Consider the following 13,582-nt stretch of genomic DNA (forward strand, 5'->3'; position numbering starts at 1 on the left):
TGCGACGGGAACTGCATGCAATGAAAATTTAGAGTCGGTCACCTCGCAACAGGCTATTGCTTACACAGGCACATAAAGCTGCGCATCTTCAATGGGCTAGAAATAGTCGAACGTGGACAATAGCCGAGTGTCGGAGCGTAATGTGGTCTGGCGAATCACGTTTTTGCCTGTATTTCAATGATGTATGTCGTCGACTGCACCGAAGGCCAAATTAAGCATTTCATCCTGGATGTGTGCAAGGTCAGGTTCAAGCCGGAGGTGGGCATGTTATGTTTTGGGAATGTTCTTTGAATCATGGATTGGGCCTGATCACTGAGGTGGCCACTAACATGAACCAGCATGTTTATTTAAACATTCTGGATGATCAGGTGTTGCCTTTCGGTCAACAACTGAGTGATGAGTATGCTATTATTATAGGAGGATAGCACACAATGTGCTTATAGGAAAGATAAATTATCTTAATTGCATAGTTCAACTACAGATACTGTTCTTTTGGAGCACAGCTCTGCGTGATACCGTTGGCAAAAATTTCCCACACATTTCACAAACACACTTTCCATTTAGTTCGTGGAAGTACTTTCTATTTCACATTTTGTAGTGAAATCCATGGACCGCGAAGCGTGTCATGGTGTGTCGCAGGTCATAGCCAAAATTCTTCCATTCTGACATCATGGCGTCTGTTCGGTAGAAATCTATCTAAATATTGGCCTTTTTATCCTGTAGCTCTTTAAGTAAGGCTTGGTATTGTGTCATAATCTTAATCGTAGATCTTCTATATAGAAGGGTTTTCTTGTCAGCCAGGCAGAGAGCTTTCTTGACATACGTGGCCTTCACTCGTTCTAGTACAGGTAGGTTGTCTTTTGTTAGGTACTCCCAGATAATCTCTAATGCCTATGTCGTGATGGGGGAGATCTTTATGTGGAATAGGACTATTGCTGTCTCTATAGATAACTGTCGAAGAACGTTGATGTCATTCATTGCTTCGACTGCTGAGGCTGCTTTGTCTCGGATGTGTTTGGTAAAGCTTTTTTCCGTTTGATTGTAAAGTCACGCCTAAGTACTTGTAGGAATTGACCCTGGCAAGATCTTTATTCTTGAATTTTTTGTACTCTGTAGCTGGTAGTTTCCCACCTCCTCTAAGTGTCATTTGGACTGTTTTCTCTAAATTAATAATTAGACCGTTTGTATTCGACCAAGTAATAAGTTTATCAAACGATTCCTGTAGCTTTTTATGTGATGTTGAGGCTAACGCCATGTCATCAGCATATATGTAAATGGACACCTCCTCACTGGTGGATTGATTCAACTACATCCCTTGTGGCAATGTTGAACAATATCGGACTTGAAGGATCTCCCTGCAACACTCCCGTCGTCTGCTGGTTTGCCTCTGATCTAGACAGGTTGTCGTTAAAGTATATACAATTTTTCAATAGGAGTGAATGAATTATTCTGTATAGGTAGTGATCCTGACCTACAAGTTGTGCAAGTTCACTTGTTAGTACGTTCCGGTCTAGAGAGTCGAATGCTTTAGCGTTGTCTATAAACAATACATGAAGTATTCCTTTTGGAAGACGGAGAGCTTTAGTACTGTTCCCTATTAGGCATTGGATAGCATGAGTGGTTGAGCGCCCTTTCCGGAAGCCAAATTGTTCATCAGATATTACTGAGTCCGTTACAGCTGTTAGTCGGTTTTAAGTATTAGAGTGGACAGGAACTTGAGCCCCGTATTCTCCAAAGCTATACCTCGATAAGAATTTGGATCATCCGTCTTGCCTTTGCCCTTGTATAGGAGTTTTATGATGGAGTATCTCAATTTCTCTGGTATCTTAGCCTGAGCCACGCACTGGTTGAGTAAGACAGTCCAGGCCTCAGCAAGATATGCGCTACTTTCCTTCAAATGTTCGTTGAATATGCCGTCCGGGCCACATGCTTTGCCGTTCTTCAATTGGTTGATTACTTTATTTACTTCGTCAGTCGTAAAGGGTTCTATATTCATTGCGTTGTCTAATGTGGACCGAGGGACAGATGAGGGTATGTCTTTGGTCTGTAGAATAGACGTGAAGTGCTCTGTCCACCTATCAATGGGTATTTTTCTGGAGAACTTTGGTGTTCTCGGTTGAAGGGCTTTGTATGGCTTTTCCTTGGCCTGTTCTAGTAATGCCCTTTCTTGTGTTTTGAGATATTCTTTCCTTTCAGCTTTGAGGATTTCTTTGTAAGTCTTCCTTTTGTCTGCGTAGTCAAGTTTTGATTCAGCTATGTTTATCTTCAAAGTTTTGTGTAAGGCGTGCAGAGCGGCTTTCCTGGCCTTATAGCAGGTTGAGTTGAACCATGATTTAGATCTCCTCGGATTTGAAGTACGACGTTCAATTACTTCCAATAGAATTGTCTCTAACCGGAGGAGAGTGTCATCTGGTTCAGTGTCTGGTTCTTTTACAATGCTTTGAATTATGTCCTTTTTCGCTTGTAACTTCATGACGTTCAGTTCCCTAGATAACGTATTTTGTAGTGGGGAAGGAATTGGTTTTTTGCAATTGATGTCGAACATGATCTCTACTGGTAGATGCTTTCTTATTGGCAAGTTCTTTTTTTATGCCCGAATATATTACGTGGATGTTATTGTAGTTTGTGAACACCAGGTCTATTGCGCTATTCCCATTATGAGAGATGTATGTCAGTTCCGTCCTCGTATTGATGAGAGAAAGGTCCTCCTCTTCTAAATACCGTACTTCAGAACAGCTATTGATTTGGGGTCGTCTTTATTGACTCTGCGATTCAGGTCTCCTGCCAAACTGAATGGTACGTTTGTCTTTATTGTGCTGAATGCATTGCTTAATTCATCGATGATGTCGATTTCTTTGAATTCTGGTTGAAAGTAAACGGCAGTTCCAGTACTATGATGTTGCTAGTTTTCACTGGGATATTATATGGACAGAAGATTGGTTTCACCATGCAGGTAATGCCGCCTTTATGTCTTCCTAGAGGTCCCTGGGATGCAAATATGCGCGTGCTGTAGAGGTCTTTGTGACTCCATTCTTCAGTAAGGAAAGTTTCTACGAAGATTACAATGTCATAGTCACTCATAAAGTCCGTTGGATAAAGGGTTACTACATTCTTCAGGCCTTCTATATTCCACAGCAGTAGTTTGTGCATTTTGTCCGTAGTCGAGGGAGGTGCCTTCGTACATGCTTTGTCTTTGAGAGAAGCGAAATCGCCGAGCCAGTACTACTTTAGGCCAAAAATCAGGAGTTGAAGTTGCACGTAGGAATGTAAAAGGTATTCCTATTTTAAATGATTTTTCCCTCCTAATGTTGCAAGCTCTTCGCTTTCAATGTTTTCTGTGATCCTATTTTTTTGTAAGAAATCTGTTTATGTTTTCTATAGAAGTTGATTCTTTTAATCTCCCTACATATAGCCAGGCTCTTTTTTTCTGCTGCTTGCAGGTCTTCCTCATTTGCGTTAGTGCCGATCACTGATTCTCTGTTGTCCTCTTCTTCCAGGTCGTGCTTCTGTCGTTCTTTGACTGTATGAGTATGCTATTGATACCCCGATTTTTCAAGATGACAACAGCAAAGTTCATCGGGCCAGACGCACATGTGACCGGTTTTATGAACACTCGCCCACCCTATTACATCTCGATTGGTGTGCAATATCCCCTAATTTGAAGCCAATGAAAACGTGTGGGACATGAAGTAATAGTGGGTAAAATGCCGACATCAGCATCCCCGCAATTTGGTGGAACTGTGCGATCAAATCCTCAGCGAGTGGCTCAGCCTGGATGCGACGTACCTACACAACCTTGTGAACTTAGTTCCTAACTGAATTCAGGCGGTTATCAAGTCCAGAGGCGGAGTTACACGATATTAAATGATACTTGTAATGGTTTCTCCAGGAGTGACAAATTTTTTGTCCAGTGACCTTAACACGATCAGCTGAAACAGGTAAAGTGAGTAGCACACTTTCTCTTCTATACACTGTTGCTAACAGTTTTACTTCTGCCTTGAATACTTATGTCAACAAAGTTCGCTAGGGATGAGCATACATCCGCGGAATATTAAGTAGGTATTGGACTCGTTCTAGCAGTGGCCGGCGGACTGGCAACATCAGGCTGCACATCAGCATGTGCCGTTTGCCTCTGTGAACGTAAGAGTTTCACAGGAAATTACGAGGATCTTGTGGATTGCGGTGCATTAACACTCGCAGTGAATGTGTTTCAAAAGTAGTTTTACTTCATAAGCAATACCTGAAATATTACGGTAGCTGAAACTTTACTATTTTCTTTGCAATACAAACGTACATTTTCTAGAGTTTAATTTTATAATTTTTAAAAAGCCAATAATTTAAGTAGAATAAAAACAATGTCAAAATTCTGTGGATAAGGCTTCTTCTAGTGGAGTTGACATGATTACCAGGGACAAAGAAAAAGGATCTCCAGATGATGAAATAAGGATGAGTATTTCAATGGAAATAGCTACATTTCCACTATTTTAAATGATGTTGAGAATGGTGCAAGAAAACAGGTTGGCAAAATTAAATGGGGGCTATGCTTACTAGTAAATAACTTTTCAATTAGCTCTAAGCGGTTAGTCAATCGTAAGAACAACATAGGCCTACTATAAAATTTATATGGTTACTTTATTACCATCTTTCTTAATCTGTTTGCCATCCAGGGTTGGTTTCTCCCTCGGACTCAGCGAGGGATCCCACTTCTACAGCCTCAAGGGCAGTGTCCTCGAGCATGAGACTTTGGGTCGAGGGATACAACTGGGGAGGAGGACCAGTACGTCACCCAGGCTGCCCCAGCTGCTATGCTGAACAGGGGCCTTGCATAGGGATGGGAAGATTGGAAGGGATAGACAAGGAAGAGGGAAGGAAGCGGCCGTGGCCTTAAGTTAGGTACCATCTCGGCTTTTTTTTCTGGAGGAGAAGTGGGAAACCATGGAACACCACTTCTAGGATGGCTTAGGAGGGAATCAAACTCCCCGCCACTCAGTTGACCTCCCGAGGCTGAGTGGACCCCGTTCCAGCCCTAATACCACTTTTCAAATTTCGTGGCAGAGCCGGGATCGAACCTGGGCCTCCGGGGGTAGCAGCTAATCACACTGGCCACTACACCACAGAGGCGGACTATAAGGTTATTCATGTGTAATTTTTTCAAAGACACAGTATTACATTATTATTATTATTATTATTATTATTATTATTATTATTATTATTATTATTATTATTATTATTATTATTATTATTATTATTATTATTATTATACACACCGAGTGAGTTTGCTGTTTGGTTAGTGTCGCGCAGCTGTGAGCTTACATTCGGGAGATAGTGTATTCGAACCCCATTGTCGCCAACCCAGAAGATGGTTTTCTGTGGTTTCTCATTTTTCACACCAAGCAAATGCTGGGGCTGTACCTAATTTAAGGCCATGTCAGCTTCCTTCCCACTCCTAGCCCTTTCCTATCCCATCGTCGCCGTAAGATCTATCGGTGTGGATGCGACGTAATTATTATTATTATTATTATTGTTATTATTATTATTATTATTATTATTATTATTATTATTAATTCAAAACAAACTGTACACATGACCAAAACAGGGGATTACATAGTTGCTAGCGGTGGCTTGCATGACTTTTCATACTGAGTACATCTTCCATGTTTACAGTAATGTAATATGCAGAATGTCCTTGAAATGTTTCCATTATTTACAGGGGAGGTAGCACGCAACAAACTAAGGAAAAAGGGTCCTATAAACATTACTCGCAAACCCAGTATCTTTGGAGTTATGGACCGCTACCACTAATATCAATGATCATTATTTTCCAATAATTTACGTAGGATCGTATGCAACAGAAGACGGAAACACGTTCATATGTAAGCATTCATCATAAACGACTGCAAATGTGGTACATGCATGATGTAGCACTGGGTAATTTTCATCGTAGAGTTAGGCGACCGCTAACACTGATCTTCTATGAGCGATGGATTGGTTGGGGAGTCTTAATACTTTGGCGTTCCCGTTCACCTGACCCTAAACTTTTAGACTCTTTTGCTTTGAGGACATACAAAGGCTATGGTGTATGCGATATCCATACATTATTTGGATACACTACGAGAACTCTTGTTCAATGCCTGTGATGCTATCCGGCAACAGCCAGGGGTGTTCCAATGAAAGCACAATTCCATGCGACGTAGAGTGGAAGGCTGCGTTGCAATGGATGGTGGTCACATCGAGCACATGTTGTGAAGAGTAGATAAAAGACATGGTGATCACTGATGATAGTGGTAGTGGACAATAACTCCAATGATATTGGGTTTATAGGACTTTTCTTCCTTCGTTTCATGCTGACTCCTCTGGAAATATTGGAACCTTTTTCAAGGACACCTGTATATTAAAGGAACTTGCTAAATTCTTTGAAGAAGTTTCCTTCATATTATTTATGAATAAAAATTTTTAATATTGAATGCTTTGTGCAAATTTGATAGTCATATAACAATGAGAACATTATACACTTTGATATTCATGAAAATGTATGGAACTCTACAAGTTTGATTTGATTTTTATGTAAACAAGTTGTTTCTGCTTTATGGCATGTTAAAATTTTTAACTCCCCCAACTCTATTAGGGAATCTGGGATCCGCTTCTGCAATGGATGTTCGGTTTGACATTCTACCATCCTGTACATGTTAGTACTACATTGATCAGCATCCAACCAATCAATACACAACTCACACACTTTGCCAATAATATGGTTATAGACTTCATAGCATCTGGTGAATTAAATCCTCCTGAGATCTGGGTTTCAAATACAGTTACTTCTGAAAGAGTTACAAATGCATGTGAGGGGTTTCATTCAGCTATCTCCCTTAATATTAACAGTACATATCCATATCTAGTAGATGTGTTAAATTGAACGATACAGAAAATTATAATAGAACCAATTCCGAATATAAAGAAATGCAAATGTTATTTTGAAGAACTGATTTTTCAACATAGACAAGGAAGTATTAGTATAGTATGCACCAGGTAACTGAAAAGTGCTACTAGAGTAATAGACAGTAATGTTTAGCCATACTGAGGAATTAGAGATTAGGGGCAGATTACTAAAAGCATTAAAAGGTATTTATGTTGACAATTGGGCTCCAGTGAGAATTGAGTTCTTGATTCAAGGTATGTACAGGGGTTAGACAAGGCTGTAATCTTTTATAGCTTACATTGGTCATCTAGTGAAAGATGCAAAGTGTCAGGGAGGGATTCAGTCAGGTGGATGTGTAATAAGCAGTTTGGCCCATGCCAACTACTTTGTTTTAATGGCAGATTGTGCTGAACGCCTGCAATCTAATATCCTGGAATTTGAAAACAGGTGCAGTGAGTAGAGAAGAAACCTAAGAGAACTGAAATGCAAAACTCTAACATGCAGATTATTTCAAATATTTAGGATGTGTATTTTCTGAGGATTGAATCAAGGTGCAGCAACGCTAATGTAGTGAGCTCACAGTTGCAAACAATGGTATTCTGTAAGAAAGAAGTCATCTTCCATACAGAACTCTTTGCATCGGACTGATTTCAGACCAACTTTGCTGTACAGGAGTGAAATCTGGGTAGATTCAGGATATCTTATTCGTAAATTAGAAGTAACAGACATGAAGGTAGCAAGAACAATCACTGGTAAAAACAGGTGCAAACAATGGTAGGAGAGTACTGGGAATGAGGAGATCAAGGCCTAGCCAGGAACAAACTTGATGGATGAAGGTGTGTGCATAAACCAGCTTCAGTGCTGGGGTCATGTGAGCCGAATGGAGGAGAAATGGAAATACCTAGGATAATAATAAACTCCGTCATGGAGAGTGAGAGAAATGGAGGGAGACCAAGGCGACGATGGTTTTACTTGATGTCTAATGATTTAATGATAAGAGGTTTGGATCTTAACGAGGTCACAGAGCTAGTTACAAATATAGGATTGAGGAGGCATTTAGTAAATTCACAGAGTCTTGTAGACTGAACGCTGAAAGGCATAACAGTGTATGTATATATGTATGTATGTGTGTATGTATGTACGTATGTATGTATATAGTTATAGGCCATGTTTCACGTCTATACAATTCTAAATTTGCACAGAAATGCTTTAAAAAGTACATACTAATAATTTTAGCCATATCTGAAGATTATATTTTAAATTTGTTTACGTCACTTCAATTGCTATAGGTATCTTTAGAGACAGTCTTTAGGGATGCTCGTGTGTCAGTATTTTGTCCTTCAGGTGTTACATAACATGCTGGCAGCCACTGAAACGGGGTTGTGGCATTTAAATATCATCTTCCTCCAAATGCTGTCAACCGCAGCTGAGATCGAACCTGTTTGTTATCTTGAGAACAAAAGAAGTTTGATTGGGAGATGTTGAGTTGGGCCCACGGTCAGCTTGGCGTGAGGGTTGAACTTCCCCCAGTAGTGACAACTTTTGGAAATCAGTTAAAATATACAGTTTAAATAAGTTTTAAATGCAGTGTAGAGTCCGTACTCAAAACTTAATATTTCAAGCCTCCATGCAGGGGTGGGGGAGGACCGGGTGAATAACATTCCGTTAGAATTCCCAGTACTGGAACCCCTTTTACATTGTTTCACATTCAGTCAGTTACCACGAGTGAGAGCAGTGCAAACATGTTTTGTGTACTAAGTCGGCAACATTTCAAATTCGTAGTTTTGGAGGGTTTTAAGTTTTCGAAAAACAGAAGAACACAATGCGGGAAAGCCAACATTTCTTGAGGAGTGGCAGAAGACAGACCCAGAAATCACAAGAAAAACTAGTCCGGCCCACGCCGTAGAGGCTACAAGCTATCTGACATCCCTGCCAAAGGAAATTTGACTGGATACTGAAAAGTTATTTTTTCTGTGAGTCAAGTGCGTGTGAAGTACAAGTGGACGAATACTTTTGCTACACTACTTGTCGGAACAGACAGCTACAGAACACGCTGTTTTTAAACAAAATTTGTTATAATTTGTTGTTTGTATATTATCATGTTCTCATTCTCAAATAAAATTTAACTAAGTATTAGAGCATGGATCTCCTTGCTACCTTTCCACTACTAACTATTATTTCCAGTCACACCAGTGACTGGACAGATACTTTTGGGACTATCCGTAATTCTTCGGGGGAGTCAGCCTTATAGCATTATTTATTAGTGAGATTTATTTATTTATTTATTTTACATTTTATGGCCTACATTGGACCACTCTAGTCAATTATACAAAGGATTTCTTGATTTCCTATCAGCCCCAATATTTTTTCATTCTGAGAGATGCTGCCTTCCATTGTTCTGTTGAAAATACCCTCCCATTAGACCTTTTATGTGTGTGTCTTGAAGTATCTTAATTTTTTCTGTTTTGTTTTTGACATCGTCTACTGTTATTTGTAGTTCTTTAATATCCTCCTTAATTTCCGTAATCCATTTTATCTTTATCTTGCTATTAGTACAAACATAATTTTTTTTAATGGCACTATGTATTTATTGGTCAAAAGTTCAGTAAAACTCATCAAAACCTATTAAAAAATGTACCATTCTAGTAAGCAGATTGTTAAAAACTGACACCAAATTTGGAACTCAGAATGGTTTATGAAGACCAGTTATTTGATGCCTGGGATGATGACCTAGATGTTAGGCCCCTTTAAACAACAAACATCATCATCATTATTTGATGCCTCGCGGCACAATTGCGGTACGTGGTACAGTACGGTACAGTATGACATTGAGGCTCTGCATTTGAGATAGAGGCGATGTAAACATTGCAGGTACCCAGAGTTGCATACCCCATTCCACGAAGGCTGGGCCGGTAATGTTCTTCAACAGGTAATGATGGAAGAATCAGTGTTGTCGTTTATCCACCGATATAATTTTTGTATCGCTGGCAATGGTCACCACTCTGAACATCTAATGTGAATGTTCTACCTCTCGCAGTACTCATATGGATAGTTTTACAAACTGGCACTAGAAATTCCCCTTTCTGCATCATATTTAATATTCATGTTATGAATTGCATATATTGTGGGTTATTTTGAATAGGTCTTGATGAGATTCATTGAATTTTTGATCAATAAATATATTGTGCCATTTAAAAATAGCCTTTATTAGTACTCATATTTCATTGTGGGTGGTCAAGATAAATGGGACATCCCATACATGTGGGAAATAAGTGGGATAGGGGAAGGGGAGTGGACAGAACACTCCAAAACAACACATAAACCTACAAACATATGCCCTATGTCTGTTTCAGTCAATGGGGGGAATAGCTCGAATTTGATATTAAGTTTGGAGTCAGACATGCTGTTACGGACATTGTGTCCTTCGTCAACATTTAGAACAAGGTTGTCATCAGATACATGCAATGCGTGGAGTGTTTGAACGTCCTACAATCAATGAGGTGAGTTGCTCAGGCATGCACTAAGGCACATTGTGGATATTTAGAGGTTTTCTTGCACTGGAATACAGTATCCGTGCTGGTATACCAACATGGTGAAAGCTACTCAACATGGGATGTGCCAGGTAAGGCTATTACTGATACTTCCCGTACAAAGTTGTTAAGTACCGGTATGAAACTCATAAATGATTGACCGTAGACTCATGTTCATAGGGTTTATTGTGTTATTTTGGGGTGTATTATGTCATCCCCCCTCTTAATTACTTCCCACATTTTTGGAAACACTCTGAACATTTATTTGAGTTTCTCAGGGATATTGTAGTCTTGCGGCTACTGAATTGCTGATACTCGGAGTAATATTCTGCTGTAAAAAATGTGAACATCCAAGTTTAATCATTTTCTATTATTTCCAGGGAAGTGAAGCATACGCACGAGCTCTTCAAAGAGCAAATTTGTTGACGAAGGAGGAAATGGAGGCCATACATAAAGGATTGGCACAGGTAAGATCTCATAAAAGTACAATTTAAGAAACTACTTAAGACACAGTGTAATTCTCAGAGTTCTCAGTGCATATAATCTACCTCCAAGCATGATGCTGATTTCTAGAATGAAATGTTTCATTATATGTACAGTCCTCTCTTTTAGGTACTTTTTATTTTTACAATTAGCTTTATGTTGCACCAACACAGATACATCTTATGGCGACAATGGAATAGGAAAAGGCTTGGAGTGGGAACAAAGCGGCTGTGACCTAAATTAAGGTACAGCCCCAGCCAGCATTTGCCTGGCATGAAAATGGGAAACCATGGAAAACCATTGTTAGGGCTGCTGACAGTAGGGTTTGAACCCACTATCTCCCGAATGCAAGCTCACAACTGTGCACCCCTATCTGCACGGCCAACTCGCTTGGTTTTAGAACTAGCTGGAGTGGTCTAATTGTTGCTGTTCTTTTCCTTCATTTTAGGACAATTGAGCTTGTTGAATATACTGAATAATAATAATAATAATAATAATAATAATAATAATAATAATAATAATAATAATAATAATAATAATAATAATAATAATAATAATAATAATAATAATAATAATAATGTTATTGGCTTTACGTCACACTAACTACTTTTTCAGTTTTCGGAGATACCGAGGTCCCAGAATTTAGTTATTTTACATGCAAGTAAATCTAATAATAATAATAATAATAATAATAATAATAATAATAATAATAATGTTATTTGTTTTACGTCGCACTAACTACTTTTTAAGGTCTTCGGAGACGCCGAGGTGCCGGAATTTAGTCCCGCAGGAGTTCTTTAACGTGCCAGTAAATCTACTGACACGGGGCTGTCATATTTGAGCACCTTCAAATACCACCGGACTGAGCCAGGATCGAACCTGCCAAGTTGGGGTTAGAAGGCCAGCGCCTTAACCATCTGAGCCACTCAGCCCGGCGCCAGTAAATCTACCGACACGAGACTGACATATTTGAGCACCTTCAAACACCACCAGATTGTGCCTGGATCAAATCTGCCAAGTTGGGGTCAAAAGGCGAGCGCCTCAACCGTATGAGCCACTCAGCCTGGCTGACCAATTTGAGTTCTTCAAATAAGCCCTATGCTGGTTTTTCAGTCAATCCTACCCATTATATAACTATGTTGTGGTTATTATATGAATAGTGTTATATCCAAGGCATGATAGTTGAGTTGCACTGTTGCTAACTTCTCACCAGTGCATCCGTCGTTAGAATCCCGATGAACTCATGTGGGATTTTGAAACAGGACATCACATCCCTGTGGTTCGGATTACGCATAAAAAAAAGTGGAGGTGCCTTGGCTATGTTTATGACATCGGCCATTACAACTAGAAGCTTGTTTCTACTTTAAATAGTGTCATTTTAGAACAAGTTTTCACACAAATTGCAAACGAGACTGAGAATGTGTTAAGGAAATTTCTATGATGTAATCTTTTCAGGAACATTTTACCATGATAATAAACAGTGTAAAAAAAGAAAAGGTCTGTATTTTAACTGAACAAACTTTGTACAGTACGATGCATCTTAACCAAACTTATCAACGAAATGTACTTTTTCAAGTCCACGGACTGAATAACGTGTATAGGAAAACTCTGTCATTGAAGTTCAAGGGTAGATTATGCTCTGTTATTTGTAGTGTATAGTACCATTTTTGGTAACGTCTCTAGTGAAAAACCGAGGACGTTATGGCACCTTCCATTTTATTGTAAGGTAGTTGTGTATGTCCTGAAACATGTGGTATCCACGAGACCTTCCCTGAAGCTTGGCCTGGGACAAGAATGCGAATAAAGGGTGTGATAGGGAGCACGGCTCGATTGAATGCAGTGGCGGATTCATTAAATGTAATATGTTATTCTGTAAAGTCTTATTATAATTTCGAATAAATTATTCCAAGAATTATATGATAGTATACTTTTCAGAATAACTTATTATGAAGATATAATTACAAAAATACATTGGATCACTTGCTTTTAACGAAACATAAACCAACAATTTTACAAATAATTATTAAATTTAACATAATTATGATATTACATTACAAAATAAATAAAACAAGCATATTTCTTATCAGGATACACATTAATTTACAACGATCAACAGCTTTGTCTTCATATTAGTTATCAAAATCATTATCATTATAAAGCACAAAGTAATTAATTGGATCTAAATTTAGAAATAGGCCCACAGTAGGACAGAACCTACCTCCCTTAACAATGGCTTCTTCAGTTCCTCAACCATTTTAGCAGGACCCTCTCTTTGATTGAATAATACATACCAGAATGTTTATTTTTATAGCCCCGTTCTGCATTATATTTCTTCTTTCAGGCAATAGCAATACCACATATTAAACATCTTGCCCTTTCACCCATTTGTTGAAAGAAATACTTTTCTTTCCAGTCTATCTCCGGAGCAAATTTCATAAGTTTTTCACAGTCTAACTCTGCAGTAAAATTTCCTCAGTTCTTTCCAATTTATCTCCAGAGTAAAACTTCCTGAACTCTTCCAAATCTGCCTCTGAAGTAAAATTCCTGAGGTCTTCCCAATCTATCACTGGAGTAACACTTCCTGAACTCTTTCCAATGTAAGTCTGGAGTAAAATTACCCGAGTTCTTCTCAAAATACTTTTGAAGTAAAACT

The 13,582-nt window shown here is 38.9% G+C and overlaps 1 protein-coding gene across 1 annotated transcript in view; it reads left to right on the forward strand.

Annotated features, from left to right (window-relative positions):
* The window catches only part of Argl (Argininosuccinate lyase), a 228,375-nt gene that overhangs the window by 50,995 nt on the left and 163,798 nt on the right, over window positions 1-13,582 (forward strand). The window contains exon 3 of the mRNA XM_067141512.2: window positions 10,827-10,913. Within this exon, the coding sequence (XP_066997613.2) occupies window positions 10,827-10,913 (87 nt within the window). The remainder of the gene's footprint in view (window positions 1-10,826; window positions 10,914-13,582) is intronic.

Source organism: Anabrus simplex, chromosome 2, assembly GCF_040414725.1.
Source record: "Anabrus simplex isolate iqAnaSimp1 chromosome 2, ASM4041472v1, whole genome shotgun sequence".
Classification (NCBI taxonomy): domain Eukaryota; kingdom Metazoa; phylum Arthropoda; class Insecta; order Orthoptera; family Tettigoniidae; genus Anabrus; species Anabrus simplex.